The 20,366-nt window shown below is 45.8% G+C and overlaps 1 protein-coding gene across 1 annotated transcript in view; it reads right to left on the bottom strand.

The window, feature by feature from the left end:
• The window catches only part of ADGRB3 (adhesion G protein-coupled receptor B3), a 496,325-nt gene that overhangs the window by 242,099 nt on the left and 233,860 nt on the right, over positions 1–20,366 (bottom strand). The window contains exons 9-11 of the mRNA XM_054392660.1: positions 17,170–17,364; positions 12,477–12,545; positions 7,614–7,722 (exon numbers count right to left, since the gene is read on the bottom strand). Coding sequence (XP_054248635.1) covers positions 7,614–7,722; positions 12,477–12,545; positions 17,170–17,364 — 373 coding nt within the window. The remainder of the gene's footprint in view (positions 1–7,613; positions 7,723–12,476; positions 12,546–17,169; positions 17,365–20,366) is intronic.

The raw sequence follows: 20,366 nt of genomic DNA on the forward strand, positions 1-20,366 counted from the left end.
GAGGTCCCTTCCAACCCCCCACATCCTGTGAGACCCTGTGATTAATATCTTCTAAGAGCTGTAAGCTTGACTTTAGACAAGAGAATCTCCTTTAACCATGTTTTGGCTGCTGGTTTTCCAGGAATTCATTTGAAACCAGAGGGAAAATTGTCCTTTAAAAGAGAATCCTCATTTGCCATAGAAACATGGATCTCCTAATAGAACCAGGGAATTGTTTTGGTTGGAAAAGGCCTCCAAGATCATCAAGTCCAACCATTGACTGCTCCCTATCTCCAGTTCCACGTTCCACTTACACCTTTAAAGATATTTAGGCTTGTGGCACTTCAGCCTTTCAGCCTAGAGATTATATTTTCTTTAACTAAAAGATGAATTTTTCTTGATAGTAGTTCAGTCACCTTTTAGCTCTTCAGAATTCTTTAGCAATTTACTGTGAGGAGATCCCAAATCAACCAAAGCCCTGAGGTAGTTCTGCTTGAGCCTTTAGCTCCCCACCATGAGAAAAAAGGGAGTTCAAAAGGCTATTAAAAGCCAAGATTCACTCTTTGATCTAAAATCAGGACAGAGAATTGAAAGCAAGGAGTGATAAGGTGGTTTCAAAGCTTTTCTCCCACTGCATGTTGTGTCCTTGCAGCTGGGGCTCTGCTTGAAGCTATTCCAAGGAGTCTGAGTGGTAGCGAAATTTCCTAGTTTTTTGTTTTTTGGTTTTTTTTCACACTCTCTTTCTCCTCTGCCTGTTCAGCTGGCCCTAAGGAGGAGGAGGAGGAGGTGGAGGAACAAGAAGAGAAGGAGCAAGATGAGGAATGAGGCTTCCACCTCCCATCAGAGGCTTTTATTTCACCTAATCATTTCTTAAAGGACTCTAACACAGAACTGGCAGCACACAGATAAAACAAATACCATCTGGCCCAGCCACCTAGCAGCAAACTGTTGTTTTTACATTTGGGAAGCTTTTCATGCCCTTGAGAAAAGAGCTAAGAGGAGATGTGCCTTGTTCCAGTGGAAATGGAGCTGACTTGATTGAGCTGCCCAAACAAGCCCCATATTGGATCACCCACATTTGGAACCAGACTCTGATGTTTTATTGAGAAGCAGCAAAGAAATAAAAAAAAAAGGGGGAGGAGGAATTAAAAGCCACCACCTCAAAAATTGTAGCAACTGTTCCAAGGGATATTCCTACCTAATTCCAAATCTATAATAGCGTGGCTTGTTGTAGGCTACCACAGAGTTAAGGTAACTTTCATCATTTCCCACATGCCATGAGCTAAGGATGTGGTTGTTGTGTAGTAAACTTGGTAAATCATAGCTTCTTACTTTCATAGCTGCTTTCTGTGTCTTGAAAAGAAAAAGAAAATCAAATTCCACCTGCTGAGGATCTCAGGAAATTGGCGCATGTGTCAAACACAATTAGGTGGTCCCAGAATCACAGAAACACAGAATGAGAGGGGTTGGAATTGACCTCTGGAGATCATCTACTTCAACCCCCCTGCCATGGCAGCTTCACCTACAGAAGGTCACACAGGAACACATCCAGGTGGGTTTTGAATGTCTCCAGAGAAGGAGACTCCACAACCTCTCTGGGAAGCTTGCTCCAGGGTTCCAGCACCCTCAAAGTGAAGAAGTTCATTCTCATGTTTAGATGTTGAACATAAGAACTTGAACTTCTTCTGTTCAAGTTGACAGATTGTGTATGGATCACTAACAGTGCCATTCAATTACAAATTAACTAGATATTAGGAATAAATGAACTACATATTAGCAAGACATTTTTTACAGCAAGGCTGGTGTAAGGCACTGGAAGAGGTTGCCCAGGGAGGTTGTGGATGGCCACTCCCTGGAGGTGTTCAAAGCTAGGCTGGCTGTGGCCTGGAGCAACCTGGGCTGGTGGCATTTCCCAGCCTGTGGCAGGGGGGTTGGAACTGGATGATCCTTAAGGTCCCTTCCAACCTAAACCATTCTATGAACCTATGAATCTCTGGAGGCAATAGAAGGAAAGCAAGAGCTCAGTGCAATACTGTGAAATCTGCTGGACTGATGTTGCTGACAAGCAGCAGCAGTTCGTCTTCAGTACTGAATCCTTTTCCCCACATTTCCGAACTGTAAAGTGATGCTAAAATGAAAATACAGCAAAGAACATTTAAAATACCTGAAGGTGCTGAGGGAATATTTTGATAGTCACAGAATGGTTTGGATTAGAAAGGACTTTGAAGATCAGGAATCATAGAATCAGGAATTAGAATCATAGAGTCATTAAGGTTGGAAAAGACCTCTAAGATCATCAAGTCCAACCATCAAGCCAGCACCACCATGTCCACTACATCATCTAGTTCCAACCCCCTGCCATGGGCAGGGACACATCCCACCAGCCCAGCTTGCTCAGATCCTCATCCAGCCTGGCCTTAAACACCTCCAGGGAGGAGGCATCCATGACCTCCTTGGACAATATCTTCCAGTGTCTCACCACCCTCACTGGCAAGAATTTCTTCCTCATCTCCAGCCTCAGTCTAGATTTGGATGTTAGCATCAATTTAAGTTTGGATAGTAGATTGAGTGGTAAATGGTACCTCCTGGACAGCCCTGTTTAAAGATGTTGGGCCTCCTTCCTGCACTTAGCTGCTTCCTGCATGGCTAAAGAATGTTATTATAAATCATAAAGAAGACCTCCCAAGTTTTTTTTATAAACTCCTGTTGGCACAGCAGAATGAATGCTGAGACAAGGCAACTGCAGAGTTCACTCCTCTCAGCTGAGATCAACGTTCCCGAAATTCCCACTGCCTCCCCAGTCAGACAGGGTTATGTCAACCCCCTGAGGGCAACCACACTGAATCATTCCAAATATCTCCCTTCCTTGTTTGTGTCAAAAAGAAATCTCCCCATGCTGATAACAACCTTCAGTCCCCATCTCACCACGTCCCCTGAGCTCCAGCACGGCCAACGAGTCGCTCAGCAGTGACCTTGTCCTTTTCCTCCTTCACGGCTGACCGAGCCAAGAGAGGCTGAGCTCCCTCCCACCAACACATCCAGGCACAGAGCTCAGGAGGCAGAATAAATCTACAGATGCACAGAACCAGCCAGGTTGGAAGAGATCATCAAGTCCAACTGATCACCCAACCCAACCTAATCAATTAGACACTGGCACCAAGTGCCTCATCCAGACTTCTGTTAAGCACCTCCAGGGACGTCGACCTTACCACCTCCCTGGGCAGCCCCTTCCAAGGGCCAATCTCTCTCTCTGGGAAGAACTTCTTTCTAAGATCAAGCCTAAACTTCCCCCTGCACAGCTTGAGACTGTGTCCTCTTTTTCTGTCACTGGTTGCCTGGGAGAAGAGACCAACCCCCACCGGGCTACAACCTCCCTTTCAGGTAGTTGTAGAGAACAATAATGTCCCCTCCTGAGCCTCCAAAATTCATTTCACGTGGCTCAGTCTCTTTCTCTTCCTTTGATGGTTACACAGTTAAGAACAGACCTACTCCTGAGTGCCTAAAAATATCTTCTGGTGCGGGAAGAGGAAGATAATCAAAAGAAAGGGCTGCTCAGATACTGCAGCTCTCTGGACTAGCCAGTGCACAGCAGGCTTGCTGATTGCATTGGAAAGCTGTTGCTCTTCCCCATTTGAAGCCATGAATATGGAGAGATACAAAATTATTCAAAGGCAACCATTTAAAACATTTTCCAGGGGTGTTTTCCCTCTCTCTCTCCCTCCCCCCCGCCACCACCACATCTTTCAGAGGCCAAACATATCAGGATGCAGTACAAGATGCCAAGCAGCAGGGGCTCTGCTCTTTAAATAAGCTCAGCTTCTTATTTGGCTCTAAAAAACAATGCCATGGGATGAGCATTTCAAGGAGGGTGCTGCCTTTTGCTTGATACATTTGTGCAGGCTCCAGCACAATGAGGGACTGACAACTGGAGGAAGCTTCAAGTGGCACTACAGGGCAAAGAGTAAACAGCAGAACTAACAAATCACTGCTTAAAAGCTGAAGTTCCCCATACTGCTTGCTGAGGAAAAAAACCCAATAAATTAAACATTTTAAGAGTGGCAGAGCTCTTTGTGTTGAGTTCTTTGACACATCTCCAATTCAAGGTTGTGCCTTGTCAATCTGACTAGGAACAGGAGAACAACTAACATTTATCATCCACAGCAAGCTTAGTTTTCAAGGGGGACCCTCTACCACTTCTCCTCCTCTCTTCTGCCAACTTATTTTGAAATGACCATGCAACTTATAATTAATTCATAGACTCCTAGAATGGTTTGGCTTGGAGAGGACGATAAAGATCAGGTAGTTTCAACAGCACTGCTATGGGCTGGGACACCTCCCACCAGCCCAGGTTGCTCAAGGCCTCATCCAGCCTGGCCTTGACACCTTTCCAAGGAGGAGGCATCCACAACCTCCCTGGGCAACCTGTGCCAGTGTCTCACCACCCTCACTGGAAAGAATTTCTTTTCAATCTCCAGTCTAACTGCCCACCTCAAGCTTCGATCCATTCCCTCTTGTCCTGTGTGTCAGTGAGAGCTGAAATTCACCCCCACTGACAATAACCAGGCTAGCCCAGTCTGGAAGCAAATGAAAGCTGTATTTACAAGGCAGAATCTACAATCTATGATGAAATGCAATGAATATGTACAAATATACAAAATTCACAACATTTACAAATATATACAGAGTGCAAAGGGATGGCATTCAACAAATCCAAGTGCTGGGTGCTCCACTTTGGCCACAACAACCCCATGAAGAGCTACAGGCTGGGGTCAGAGTGGCTGGAGAGCAGCCAGGCAGAAAGGGACCTGGGGGTACTGGTTGACAGCAGCTGAACATGAGCCAGCAGTGTGCCCAGGTGGCCAAGAGAGCCAATGGCATCCTGGCCTGCATCAGGCATAGTGTGGCCAGCAGGAGCAGGGAGGTCATTGTACCCCTGTACACAGCACTGGTTAGGCCACACCTGGAGTACTGAGTCCAGTTCTGGGCCCCTCAGTTTAGGAAAGATGTTGAATTGCTGGAGCATGTCCAGAGAAGGGCAATGAGGCTGGGGAGAGGCCTTGAGCAAAAGCCCTATGAGGAGAGGCTGAGGGAGCTGGGGGTGTTTAGCCTGGAGAAGAGGAGGCTCAGGGGAGACCTCATTGCTGTCTACAACTACCTGAAGGAAGGTTGCAGGCAGGTGGGGGTTGGGCTCTTCTCCCAGGCACCCAGCACCAGAACAAGAGGACACAGTCTCAAGCTATATCAGGGGAAGTTTAGGCTGGAGGTGAGGAGAAAGTTCTTCACAGAGAGAGTGGTTGGCCATTGGAATGTGCTGCCCAGGGAGGTGGTGGAGTCACCATCCCTGGAGGTGTTCAAGAGGGGATTGGACGTGGCACTTGGTGCCATGGTTTAGATAGGCATGAGGTGTAGGGTGACAGGTTGGACTCGATGATCCTTGAGGTCTCTTCCAGCCTTCTTGATTCTATGATTCTATGATTCTATACAATCAACAGAAAAGCACAACCAATCTCCCTTTGCTTCCCCCCAAAGGGGACCCTTCCCAAAGGGGCCTCTCTCTCCCAGGAGCTTCCCCCCCAGACCACCCTTGGACAGAGAAGCAGAGTTAGTTAGAGCAGAAAGTTGTTAACTTAGCTGCCAAGGTCAGTACGTGTTATCTTCAGCCAGAAGAGAAGAAGAAACAGCAGCCAGACAGCCCAGCAACTGCCCCCACTGCAGAACGCAGAATGTGCAGAATGCCTACTTTGTTTTGGGTAATAGTTCTTAAACATTTCTATCTATCCAATGGAAGTGTTTAGAACAATCAGTATTTTGATTTCTTACACCCAATAGTGACTTATTTACATTCTTTCATTTTCTCTGTTCTGAACTTTGCAAGGAAAAATTAAAAAGACAGTTTCAAACCATCACATCCTGTCACTACAAGCTCTTCTAAAAGATCCCTCCCCAGCTTTCTTGTAGGCTCCCTGCAGCCTCCTTTCTCCAGGCTGAACAACTCCAACTCTCTCAGTTTGTTCCCATAGGGGAGGTTCTCCAGCCCTCTGATCATCTTGGTGACCTCCTCTGGATCCTGTCCAGCAGTTCTAGGTCCATCTTGTGCTGGGGGCACCAGAACTGGAGGCAGTGCTGCAGGTGGGGTCTCAGCAGAGCAGAGCAGAGGGGCAGAATCCCCTCCCTGTGCTGCTGCTCTCCCTGCTCTGGATGCAGCTCAGCACACAGCTGCCTGCTGGGCTGCCAGGGACCATTGCTGGCTCCTGGGGGAGTTTGTCACCAACTGACACCCCCAAGGCCTCCTCCTCCAGACTGCTCTGCAGCCACTCCTCACTCAGCCTATATTTGCACTTGGGATTGCCCCAACCCAGGTGCAGGACCTTGCACTTGGCCTTGTTGACCTTCATGAGGTCATCATGGGCACATCTCTCCAGCCTGTCCAAGTCCCTCTGGATGGATCCCTTCCCTCCAGCCTGTCACAGGAACACACAACTTGGTGTCATCAGCAGGCTTGCTGAGGCTGCCTCCATCCCACTGCCTATGTCATCAACAAAGATGTTAAACAGCACTGGTCCCAGTACCAACCCCTGGGGGTCAACACTGGTCTCCATTTGCACATGGAGCTGTTGACTGCAACTCCCTGAGTTCAGCCATGCTGCCAATTCTTTATCCAGTGAGTGGCCCACCCCTCAAGTCCATGCCTGCTGAAGAACTCACTGACATATAGGTGCAGGAAGATGCTGACAGAAAACCTGAAAGAGGGTTTTGCTATACAAACATATTTTCAACCTGTTCATTACATACAACTCCCTAACATTCTCCTGGCATTATGAAAGTGCAGCTAGAGAAAGAGAATTGAACAAAGCAAGATAGAAAGACAAAATGTTTACCAAATAGCTTTTCCAGCAATGGCTTTTTTTCTTTTGTTGTTGAATCTATAAGAAAATGCTATGATATTGCAGAACCATTTATGGCTATTAGCAAGTGGGATTCAGTTGCTAGGAATTTTCATGCTTGATACTTGGTTATTATTTGGTTCTATTGCATGGCAGTTAGTGCTGAAAAGCAAGTGTGAAAAATAAATCTGAATAAAAACTTGAAACTGCCACACATAGAAAAATTGATGCAAGAAACCGTAAATTTGAATTATTTTGGCAACCAGAAGAGTATTGCAAAGAAATTATTGCTTATCTATGCTGATTATCATCACAGCCTAACAGGTGCAGAGACTACGCCTTGGGAGAACAGAAGACTAAAAGAGAGGTCAACAAAATGAACATTTCTGAAGGTGTGAAGTCTGTCATTATGATCTTCATTAGCACCACTCTCTAAACTGCCATTTGAAACACTTGATGTCCTGGAAATGCTCTAAGATATCCCTGCAGCTCAGAGTGTTGGGATGAGCATCCTCTGAATTTTATTTAGAGTGTGAAGCTTTGCATTTAGATCTTGAGACACAAAGTTATAGACAAATCCAAACTGTGTTAAACCAGACTGGAGATAAGCAAGCAACAGAGTTCACCTGGAGGAGGAACAGCTCAAGCTGGACTGTGAGAGAAGCAGCAACTCTGTTGCACATACTTGGCAATTTCTGATTTTTTTTTCAATAGGTCATAAATTTGATAGAAGAAATTCCTATTTCTTACCTACATTTCCAGTCATTAGGTATGAATTCTGAAAGTCCATCATTCCCATTCCAACAATGTGTATAAAATCTTCAATCACCTGCATTAACTCCACCGAGCCCGGATAGATCTAACCAAGGAAGGACAGAAATGCTGTTAACTATAGCAACACATCCACAGCAGCAGCTTCAAAGAACACCTAAATGCTATCAAATGAAATGTGAGACCTAGAAATCAAACATCTCCTCTTACCTATCAACACAGAATCATAGCATTGTTAGAATTGGAAGGCACCTCAAGGATCATCCAGTTCCAACCCCCCTGCCATGGCCAGGGACACCTCACACCACAGCAGGTTGCTCAGAGCCACATCCAGCCTGACCTTGGACACCTCCAGGGATGAGGCTTCCACCACCTCCCTGGGCAACCTGTTCCAGTGTCTCACCACCCTCAGTGTGAAGAATTTCTTCCTAACATCCAATCTGAATCTACCCATTTCTAGTTTTGTTCTGTCCCCCACCCAGTCCTACCACTACCTGACGCCCTAACACTGACCACATTCTGGCACAGTCAAACCACCACTTTGTCATTGCATCCCCATGTAAGCAGACAACGCTTCCTGTTGGAGTGGGTCCAGAGGAAGCCAGGAAGACAATCAGAAGGCTGGAGAACCTCCCATATAGGGACAAGCTTTAAAAGAATTGTGGCTGTTCAGCCTGGAGAAGAGAAAGCTCCAGGGAGACCATACAGTGGCCTTCCAGTACCTGAAGGGGGTCTACAAGAAGACTGGTGAGGGACTGGTGAGGTCTTGGTGAGTGATAGGATGAAGGACAGTGGTTGTGAGCTGGAAGAGGGCAGATTTAGACAGGAGATGAGGAAGAAATTCTTAACAGTGAGGGTGGTGAGACACTGGAACAGGTTGCCCAGGGAGGCTGTGGATGCCTCCTCCCTGGAGGTGTTCAAGACCAGGATGGATCAGGACTTGAGCACCGTGGGCTGGTGGGAGGTGTCCCTGCACATGGCAGGAGGGTTGGAACTGGATGAGCTTTAAGGTCCTCTCCACCCCAAACCATTCAGTGATTCTATGATCATATAGTTCAGTCCCTTTGTGCAATACTCAATCACTGTCACAATGAGGAGATTTTTCTTGTATTTAAATAGAACTTTCTGTATTTTAGTTTTAGCCTCTTACTTCTTGTCCTGTCACTGGACAACACTGAGAAGAGTTTGGCTGAGTCTTCTTTACTCTGGGGCTCTGAAGAATTTCTATCATTGACAGGACCCCCACTGAGCTTTCTCTCTTCCAAGAAAAACTCTATCAGCTCTTAAAGCATCATAGGATTGTTTTGGTTGGAGAAGACCTCTAAGATCATCAAGTCCAATTGTTAACCCAACACCACCACTGGCACTAAACCATGGCCCCAGGTACTGTGGCCACACATTTCTTGAACACCTCCAGGGACAGTGACTCCACCACCTCCCTGGGCAGCCTATCCCAACCTATTCCTTCTTCCACCTTCCCCTTGCCTGTGAAAGGCTCCAGTCCCCTAAACACCTTCCTGGCTTTCCTCTGGCCTCATTCCCTTATGTCCATGTCTGGTATTGAGGAGCAGAGAAATGAACACAGCAAACTAAAGTGCAGTAGCCTACTGCAGCCTCTCTAGTATGACTTTTAAAATGTTAAGGACTAGCTCATTTCCCAGAAATGCAATTTATTTGCAAAGCTGTAAGCTGCTACGATCACAAAACCATTAAAGATTGTTACATTCCACCATAATGATGCATCATTTAAACTGCATTAAAGGTCAGAACAGTTATTAATATGATTCAAAGTTCTGCTTGTAGCACATAAATAAAAACACCACTCTTTGGTAGTCATGGCCTGCTATCAACAGAACAGTTTTCAGCAATCCAATGTTTTGTAATAGAGCTGGAAAGGACAACCTGTTCAGGGTGCTTTCTGCTTCCTAAGGGTGTGGTGTCCAGGTTTTATTTTATGGGCAACATTCAACTCATGCTCTGCACTACTGGAACTGCAGTCTAGGACAGGCTGGAGAGAGGGGCCCCTCATCAAGCCAACCTCATCAAGTTCAACAAGGCCAAGGGCAAGGTCCTGCAGCTGGGCGGGGGAAAGCTCAAGCAAAAATATAGGCTGGGAAAGGAGTGGCTCAAGAGTAGTCTTCAGGAGGAGGACTTGGGGGTGTCAGTTGGTGACAGACTCCCCAGGATCCAGCAATCGTCCCTGGAAGCTGTGTGCTGAGCTGCACCCAGAGCAGGGAGAGCAGCAGCACAGGGAGGGGATTCTGCCCCTCTGCTCTGCTCAGACCCCACCTGCAGCACTGCCTCCAGTTCTGGGGCCCCCAGCTTAAGAGGGATATGGAACTTCTGGAGTGGGTCCAGAGGAGGCCACAAAGATGATCACACGGCTGGAGAACCTCCCATGTGGGACAGGCTATGAGACCTGGGGCTGTTCAGCCTGGAGAAGAGAAGGCTCTGGGGAGACCTTAAAGCAGCCTTGCAGTACCTGAAGGGAGCCTGCAAGAAAGCTGGGGAGGGACTTTTTAGGAGGGCTTGCAGTGGCAGAATGATGGGCAATGGCTTTGAGCTCGAAGAGGGCAGATTGAGACTGGAGATTAGGAAGAAATTCCTGACAGTGAGGGTGGTGAGATACTGGAACAGGAAACTTCTTTTATTGGTTTGTTTGGGGTTTTTTTGTTTTTTTTTTTTTTTAATAAAGCTGAAGGTAAAAAGGAATCTTAGGAGCACTTGAGGAGTCCAGTTCTCCCTTCCTAGCTGGCATGAAGAGCTATTTGCTTCAACAGTTTATTTGCGGTTGGTTGTGCAACTGCCCAAGAACGGTAAGAGGTTTCTTCAGGTGTCACAGCTCAGGAGCCCAAGATTTAGTGAACTTCCCAGCTTTCTCCCCAAGCTCCACTGCTCCTGTGTTCAGCTCATCCTGCTGTTTGCTTGGGTTCCTGCCTGCCTCCCAGTGCAGCACTCAGGTCTGCAGGACCCTGAACTACCAGGCACAGAGGAGGAGCTGCAGAAAAGTAGGAGCCACTGTTCCCCTCTCTTTTCAACAGCACTTTTCCTCCCAGCAGCAATGAGAGAAGTGGGAATTTGTTGTTTCCCTCTTTTACACCCAAGTTCTCATTCTGTCCTCTCAGGCACTGTCATCCCCTGATCTTCATGGGCCAGATGGTGGACAAGGCATGGGCCAGCAGGCATGGTGGAGGCAGAAGACAGAGCTGCTAAGAGGAGGAGTGATATCCTGGCTATTCATTAGTGGGGCTGCAAGAGTTGCTTAAATTGGTACCCTCATCTTGGTGCTGTTTATGGAAACTGCCCACATGCATGTGATGTTGCTGCTTCCATCCACCACCACTAAAGGAAAGGACAAACTTGCTCTATTTCTGTAGCTGCCTCTAACACAGAGGAGCAGAAAACCAAGAAAAGAAGAGCAGGATTGCTGGCTGAATGACAGGGGCTCAGCTGCAGCTTCAGGTGTCTACTGCAAGGATAGAATCAAGAAGTTCTGAAGGAGGGCACAAAGATGATCCCAGGGCTGGGGCAGCTCTGCTGTCAGGCCAGGCTGAGGGAGCTGAGGGTGTTCAGCCTGGAGAAGAGAAGACTCTGGGGGGACCTTAGAGCTGCGTGCCAGGACCTGAAGGGATCCTGCAGGAAGGCTGCAGAGGGACTTTGCATGAAGGTGTCTGGAGACAGGACAAGGGGGAATGGTTTGAAGCTGAGGCAGAGCAGGGTCAGACTGGAGCTGAGGAAGAAGTTCTTCAGTATGAGGGTGGTGAGACTCTGGAACAGGCTGCCCAGGGAGGTTGTGGATGCTTCTTCCCTAGGAGTGTTCAAAGCCAGGTTGGATGAGTTCTTGAGCAGCCAAGTCTAGCTGAGAGGTGTCCCTGCCCATGGCAGGGAGGTTGGAGTAGATAATCTCTAAGGTCCCTTCCAACCTGAGCCATTCCATGATTCTGTTTGTTCTGGATGTGTCAGGAATTGGTGTCCTATAGTCCTTTCACAAGAAGCATGAGTGAACACATTCCTGCATCACACTGTGCAATCTACTCCTGATTTTCAAAGCTTCTCTTGCTCATAAGCGTAGTTGACTTTTTCCATACTGAAATATCTGCCTTTTAAAATCATTCTTCAGACAGAAATATTTTCCTGCCTTTGACTACCTCTAGCATTGTATCTCTGTACATAAATGGCCAAGAAGGCCACCAGCATCCTGGCCTGGATCAGCAATAGTGTGGCCACCAGGAGTAGGGAAGGGATTGTGCCTCCCTCCTCAGCATTGGTGAGGCCACAGTTTGAGTCCTGGGTTCAGTTTTGGGAGCCTACTACAATAAAGGCACTGAGGTGCTGGAGCATGCTCCAGAGAAGGGCAAGGGATTGAACTGTACCATTATAGAATCCTCACATGGATTAGGTTGGAAGGGACCTTAAAGACCATCTAGTTCCAAACCCCCTTGCCATGGGCAAGGGACACTTTCCACTAGACCAGGTTGCTCAAGGACTCATTCAACCTGGCCTGGAACACCTCCACTGAATAATACCATGGAATGGAAGAGAAATTTGATCATCAGGAGAAGTGTCTCACATTCCTGATGTAATTTGAACCTAAGGAATGAGCCAAGGGGCCATGGAATTTCTTCTTTCTGAATAGGATCAGCTATTCCCAAAATATATCTCCTTCTAGTTAGGATTTCCTTTCACCTACAGCAAGGTGTATGTGCAACCTGCTTTTTGAAGCCATTTATCCCACTTTATCATGACTTACTCTGACAATATGTGGCCCTCTGATACAGTCAATGTCCTATTAAAACAATTTCCAATCTTCTAAAATGATGAGTTACAAAATGCACCTCTTACCTGTTGTGCATCTTCCCATTTCTCTTTGTTTTCTTCATCTAGGAGGTTACTAATGATTTGAAAGAAGTTCTGAAAAGCAATCCAAGACAAAATTAAAGTTACTTTTAATGACATAAACACTCCTTAAGTACACACATTAAGAAAGTTTTCCTTTTCTTCTTACAGATTAAGAAAGTTTTCCTTTTCCTCTTAGAGATGCAGTTCTGTTACCTATTTTCTGTGGGTGGAAGAGATGAGATAAAACAAAATAATCTTAGAATCACAGAAGGGTTAGGGTTGAAAGGGACCTTTGAAGATCATCCAGTCCAACCTCTCTGCTATGGGATAATCACCAAGAGTAAATCACACAGGAACACATCCAGGTGGGATGTGAGAAGGAGACTCCACAACCTCTCTGGGCAGCTTGGTGCAGTCCTTTGTCACCCTCAACATGAGGTTTCTCCTCCAGTTCAAGAGAAACCTCCTGTGCTCTAGTTTGCATTTGAACAAACAGATAAAATGGCAGAGAAATAATCTTAGAATCACAGAATGTTAGGGGTTGGAAGGGACCTCCAGAGATCACCTAGTCCAATCCCCCTGCCAGAGCAGGACCAGCCAGGGCAGGGCACACAGAAACACATCCAGGAGGGTTTGAAAGTCTCCAGAGAAGGAGGCTCCACAACCTCTCTGGGCAGCCTGCTCCAGGGCTCTGTAAAGGTTTTATCTGATGGTTAATTGCTCATTTCTGGCCATATAAGCAGGTTCCATACCAATGCTCTGTGTAACATAAGAACCACTGAAATCTTGCTGAACTTCTTGTGGTGGTGATGTTCTAGTTCCAACTCACTCTCCTTTCAGAACTCAGTCAGCTCTGTGTTTTGCAGATAAACACAGCACACACAGAAAACACCAGGCTCAGGGTCACAAGTTTCCATCCAAAACATCAAAAAATGATCCTTAGGGCTACAAAGATGATGAGGGGAATGGAACAGCTCCATTATGAGGAGAGACTGAGAGAATTGAGGCTTTTCAGTCTGGAAAGAGCAGACTGAGAGGATCTCATCAATGCTGATCAATACTTCAAGGGTGGGTGTCAGAAGCATGGTGCCAGTGTTTTTTCAGTGGTGCTCAGTGACAGGATGGGCACAAATTTGAACACAAGAGGTTTCATCTAATCATGAGGAGCAATTTCTTTAATTTAAGGCTGGTAGAGCACTGGAGCAGGCTGCCCAGAGAGGTGGTAGAGTCTCCATCTCTGGAGACATTCCAAACCCACCTGGGTGTTTTCCACATTTTTAAGGTGACCCTGCCTTGGCATTGGTTTAGCTCAATGCCTCCAGAGGTCTCTTCCAACTCCTACCACTCTGTAATTCTGTGATGACCATCAGCAGGGCACCCAACAGCATTCCTTTCACAAAGGCTGTGTGAAACCAGGTGCATATTGCTTGGGGGGAAAAAAAGTTACATTTTCCTCTGTCCTTGTAGTAATTTCAAGAGAAAAGGAATACTCAATTGGTGTTTCACAGCCCCACAGAATGTATCTATTTGGAAGAGACCTCCAAGAGAAGTCAGTCCAACCTTCAACCCAACACTTAGGGGTCAACACTAAACCCTGTCCCTAACCACCAGGTCCACACAACACTTAAAACATGTCCAGGGTTGGTAACTTCATCACTGCCCTGGGCAGACTTTAAATATTTCCTTGACCTTAAATGGTTGATTTGTTTATCTGATTCAATGAACTGCAAAGGGAAAACAAAACAAAACAACAAAAAACTCCACAAAAACACCAAACAGACAAAACAAACCAAAACAAACCAAAGAAACAAACAAAAAAACCCAAATCTAAAAGCAATTTAATTTTCCAATCATGCATTTTAAAAGTAACTTTCTGCCAAGTACTTGTGGAAAACTTTCTTTCCAGGTTTGTCTGCTCTCTCTCTCTCCCACTTTGTATTCCCAGTTTCTTAATCTCTGAAAGATGAGAATTTGTGCAGCCTCTCTTCTTCCCTGCTATGTAGCACTTTCTGTGCAGGATGGCAGATTTCCTTCATAAAATATACATCAAGTTCCCAACTGACCTTAGCTGAAGAGTAAAATTAGGATCCTCCCAACCCCTGCAAAATCTTGCAGTGGAATCCCAACCACAGGACTCTATAGGAGCTGGGAGTAATGGCCACACTTCTTTGGATGCTAAAGAGCAGATTCAAAGCTAGTTTTGCACTACATACACTACAGCCACTGATTCCCCTGCAGAAGGAGTCTAAGCCTTAATTGCAGAAGTATCCAAGTCTGTGTAATGAGGTCTGATTGCCTGAAGATCACTCAGGTGGCACAAGTTGCAGAGTTTGATAATAAATTAAGTGTTCATTAAATGTTGTGTTTATTTTGGTGACATGAAAGCATCAAAATTACCAATAATTAATAGAAACAGACGTGGAAAAAGTTGACAAATAATCCTAAGACTCCAGCACAAACCAAAGAGGAGCAATAGCTGGGGAGGATGAGAAAGAAAGGCTTGAAATTTGAGGAAGGGAGATATAGATTGGAGATCAGGAAGAAATTCTTGACAGTGAGGGTGGTGAGACACTGGAACAGGTTGCTCAGGGAGGTTGTGGATGTCCCCTCCCTGGAGGTGTTCAAGTCCAGGTTGGATGAAGCCTTGAGCAACCTGGGCTACTGGGAGGTGTCCCTGCCCATGGCAGGGGGTTGGAACTGGATGATCTTTAAGGTCCCTTCCAACCCAAACCAGTCTATGACTCCATGACAATGCAGATTAAAGTGAGCATAAAGAATGCTGAGGGGCAGGGGAAAATTTTGGATCCAGCAGGTGAAGCTATCACCAGAAATTATATCCACAGGGAAAAAAAAAACAAAATCAGAGAGTGCAGGTGACTATGAAATCACCAAATTCTCTCTCCTCAAATGACCCAGTCTGCTGCACCCATGACCAAAACCCCTTGTGCCAAGAAGTTTCTCAAGCTGTGGTTGCACCACAGCTTCCTGTAGTGCCTGTCAAGCAGGCAGAAGTCACACTGGGCTCTGTCAGCCTGCTGAGTGCATGAGAAGCTGCCAGGAAACCACAACCTGTTGAATAGTGAAACTAAATGAGAGCTGTTAAGTAGTATCCAATTGATTGTAAATAAATAAAAAAAATGAGAAGATTGTCCAGCCAGAGAACTTTGCCAAAAGCATTACTTTCAGCTGGCTACAGAAGCCACATACAGGGACATTAAATATTTTTTGGTGCATATTAAAAAAAAACAACAAAACAACAAACAACCTGAAAATATAACTCTGGGAGGAAAAAAAAATTGTCTTTTCCAAGCTGCCTCCATTTATCTGCCTCCATGTATGCCATAGGGTATTGATTTGTAATCCCTGCTTGCTTTTATCCAAACCAATATGTACACATGCCCTGCATTAATAACTTCATCATTAATTTATGGATGATCAGGAAACTGCCTCCTTCATGAATAATACATGCAGCTTACCTCCTTAGTATTCTTTCTCAGTGCATCCACAGGCTTTGAAAAGTCTCTAAAATACTCAGATATACATGAAACAAATATTCCTGATCTGAAATATTTATTGGAATGAGCCTTGCACCATGACTCCTGCAGCTCATTAGGTAGAAATAGTTCTAATAGGTTTTCTTTTTTTTTTTTTTTTTCTTCTGGTAGGATTTTAATTGGCCTCTTGCATGAGAAGAGCTAAATATGAAATAGTAAATTCTTATCGAATTCACTGTGATAGAATCATAGAATGGTAGGGGTTGGAAGGGACCTCTGGAGATCAGTCAGTCCAACCCCCCTGCCAGAGCAGAGTCACCCAGGGCAGGGCACACAGAAACACATCCAGGTGGGTTTTGAAATGAAAGTCTGCAGAGAAGGAGACTTCACAACCTCTCTGGGCAGCCTGCTCCAGGGCTCAGCACCCTATTTGTAGGAAGTGCCTCCTCATGTTGAGGTGGAACCTCCTGGGTTCCAGCTTGTGCCTGTTGTTCCTTGTCCTGTCACAGGACACCACTGAACAGAGCCTGGCACCTTCATCCTGACCCCCACCCCTCAGGTATTGATAGACATTGATCAGATCCTTCTCAGCCTTCTCCTCTCCAGACTAAACAGCCCCAAGGCTCTCAGTCTCTCTTCACAGCAGAGATGTTCCAGTCCCTATCATCCTGATAGCTCTCTGTTGGTCTCTCTCTAGCAGATCCCTGCCTCTCTTGAATGGGGGAACCCAAAGCTGGATCCATCCCTGCTGTGCACTTTTAATGAGCTTTATTTACTTGAACTGAAGAAGCAATGCCAGAATTATGTAACTGAATACTGTGGATGGAGATTTGAAATGAAATGAACCAGAACAAACAACACCAGTGCAAAAAAAAAAAAACCAAACAAACAACAACAACCCCCAAAAAAACCAACAAAAAAGCCAAACTGCCAACACATCCTCATCAATCAAACCAAACCTTGAATGGGAACAATGCTGAGAACTTTACAAAGACAGGAGCTGACATTTTTCACTTGCTGTGCTGCATTTGGGTATTTGTCTTGTTCACTGTGAGTCTCAGACTGGATCTTAGCTTGATGTGAACCATTTTTATGCCTCTCCTTCAGAAGGTTTACTTTTCTTAGTGGGTAAAAGAGGTGGCATGCAGGAGTCTGACACAAACCCCATAAAGTGAAATGTTACCCTTCAGTGATTCTCTTACCTGCACCCCATCAGAGGCAGGGATGTAACTTGCTCTTTTAAAGGTGTCTGTGACATTCCTCAGAATTTCCACAGATATCAGAAGATCCCCTGCATAGAAGTTTTTCCTCTGAGTTAAATCCAGTAGTGTCTTGGTTACTTGGGACATGCCATCACCAGCCAACGTCCTCTGTCCCTTGGCCAGGTGCTCTTTGATCTGTACCAAAAGAATAAAATGAGTATCAGAACCTACTTTATCAAGAAAAAAAACCCCAAATTTGGATAAATCCTGAAGACAGTAAAAAATAAGAAATATTAAAGCTATTAGTATAACAAGAAATTACAGAATGGACTGGGTTGGAAAGGATCTCAAAGATCATAGAATCATAGAATGGTCTGGGTTGGAAGGGACCTCCAAAGCTCACCCAGTCCAACTCCCTCTGCAGTCAGCAGGATCATCCTCCACTACATCAGGTTGCTCACAGCCTTGTCCAGCCTCATCTTAAATATCTCCAGGGATGGGGTCCCAACCACCTCCCTGGGCAACCTGTTCCAGTGTTCCACTAACCTCATGGTGCAGAATTTGTTCCTAACATCCAATCTAAATCTTTCCTTCTCTAGTTTGAAGCCATTGTCCCTCATCCTGTTCCTGGAGGCCTTTGCAAACTGTCTCCATCCTTCTTGTAGCCCCCTTCAGGTACTGGAAGGTCACTATTAGATCTCCCTGGAGCCTTCTCTTCTCCAGGCTGAACACCCCCAGCTCCCTCAGCCTGTCCTCATAGCAGAGCTGCTCCTGCCCTTGGGCCTCCATTAAAAAACAATCAAACACAACCCCCTAAAAACAAATAAAACATTAGAATATGTAGTAAAAATAATACAGGGGTTAAAAGGTTCAAAATAACTTTCCTGAACTCAATTTATACAGAAATATACCAATTAAACCCTCTCTTGTTTTCATACTTCAGTTACCTTCTCAACTGCTCTTGAAATTCACTACATATACGAAAGAGTGGGGTGGGTAAAGTGCCTGCCTCAAGTTCTGTCTCTGGCCTTACAGTTATCTTTACAGCAGTTAGGGATTGAGATGGACCTCCACAGGATTGCTTAAGCTTCAAGTTGCCCCAGAACAGGTTTAGGTTGGACATTAGAAGACATTTCTGGACTGTAAAGGTTCTCAGCTCCCCAGGGCAAACACTCTTCCTCCCTTGGGCCACATCACCCGTACACAGCTTCCTGAGCACCTTTCCTTCATCCTCAACAGAATGCCAGGTTGGAAGGGAACCCAAGGGCCCAAGGTCCAACCTTTCTAGGTGGTAGTGGAGTTGCAACAAGCTGGCCCAGTACTGTAGCAGGCTGAGTGTTAAGACTGCCCTTGGGAGATGATTCCAGTGTCTGACTGCTCTCATGGGGGGAAACTTTCTCCTACTATAAAGAAGAAAACTTCAGCAAAGCAACAGAAAAGCCAGCTCAGCCCTCCTGCAAAAAGAATCACAGAATGCCTTAGGTTGGAAGGGACCTTAGAAGCCATCTACTCCAATATCCCTGCCACAGGAGCAGATGATCTCTAAGTTCCCTTCCAACCTGCCATGAGCAAGACTTGGTTGCTCAAGGCCTTCTCAAACCTCCAACCCTGAAGTTTCTTTCCCTGATCCTTAGCAATGTTTCTGAAGCCAGTGAAGATGTCCAGCACCTCGAGTACTGTGTCCAGTTCTGGGCTCCTCAATTTAAGAAGGACATTGAGATACTTAAAGGTGTCCAGAGAAGGGCAATGAGGCTGGGGAGAGGTCTGGAGCACAGCCCTGTGAGGAGAGGCTGAGGGAGCTGGGACTGTTTAGCCTGGAGAAGAGGAGGCTCAGGGGTGACCTCATTGCTGTCTACAACTCCCTGAAGGGAGGTTGTAGCCAGGAGGGGGTTGGTCTCTTCTCCCAGGCAGCCAGCACCAGAACAAGAGGACAAAGTCTCAAGCTGTGCCAGGGGAGGTTTAGGCTGGAGGTGAGGAGAAAGTTCTTCACAGAGAGAGTGGTTGGCCATTGGAATGTGCTGCCCAGGGAGGTGGTGGAGTCACCATCCCTGGAGGTGTTCAAGAGGGGATTGGACATGGCACTTGGTGACATGGGCTAGTGGTCATGAGGTCTTGGGTGACAGGTTGGACTTTGATGATTTTTTCCAACCTTATTGATTCTGTGATCCCCCAACTAGACTTGGTTGCTCAAGGCCCCATCTGACCTCCAACCCAGAAGTCTGTTTCCCTGATCCTTAGCAACATTTCTGAACCCAATGAAGCTATCCAGGTCAGTAGGAGTTGAAGATGTATTGCTTCAAAGTGGATTAGTTACACAGCTACCAGGAGAGCCTTTTGGTGTGACAATGCAGAATATTCTCACCAGGGCTTATTCTGAACACTTTCTCCCCACACTGCTTATTTGCTCTGCTGTGGTCACTGTGCTATTCAGGCATTGCCCATGAAAGCTCTTTTGGTGACCACTGTAGGGCCTTGTAGTTCCCTGTGAAGGTCATTTTTTAGTGGCCTTCCAGGCAGGCTCATTAAAAATAAAAAAAAAAAAAAAAAGAAATTTATGAGGCAAGAGATAGTGAAATGAAGCAGCTGTTAAAGTGATCCTTCAGTTGTCAGCCCAACCTCCAGCTGCTGCCTCTCTGTGGCTGCATCCTTGAGAAATTACTGAAATGTTTAACTGCACTTTGGCTCAGGGTCCAGCTGCCTCTGTCCCTCAGTTTATCAGAAAATCTGATACAGTAAAAATGCCTCTTTTCAAAGTCAGAGCTCCTAAGCCTCTGGCATTGGAGTCCAGATTTATTAGGATATAATAATCACTGCAAACCTAACAGCTAAAAGGACAGAAAACAATGAGCCCCCAGGAAACCTATAAAGGAGTTAAAGGAATGATTAATTTGAAGAGTAACTACACCATCAGCCCCCTTTTTAGATTGTATTTTAAGATCATACTGGATTCATGGCCAGGTATTACTACTGATGTCATTAATGCATTTTATGGGAGTACAGATCATAAGACCCTGAATTAGGAAGCTGCTTCTACAGGTGACGAAAGATATTGTGAAATAAAAAGACATCCTGAAACTGCTCCTGATCTGCAAAGCATTTTGCTTTGCACCTCCACCCAACACAAATCATTTTTAAACACGTTTTCCAGAAAGTTCTGAAGATACAGAACAGGAAGGAATATGAACAGGATCGTGGAA

The sequence above is a fragment of the Indicator indicator genome, chromosome 2 (genome assembly GCF_027791375.1).
Source record: "Indicator indicator isolate 239-I01 chromosome 2, UM_Iind_1.1, whole genome shotgun sequence".
Classification (NCBI taxonomy): Eukaryota; Metazoa; Chordata; class Aves; order Piciformes; family Indicatoridae; genus Indicator; species Indicator indicator.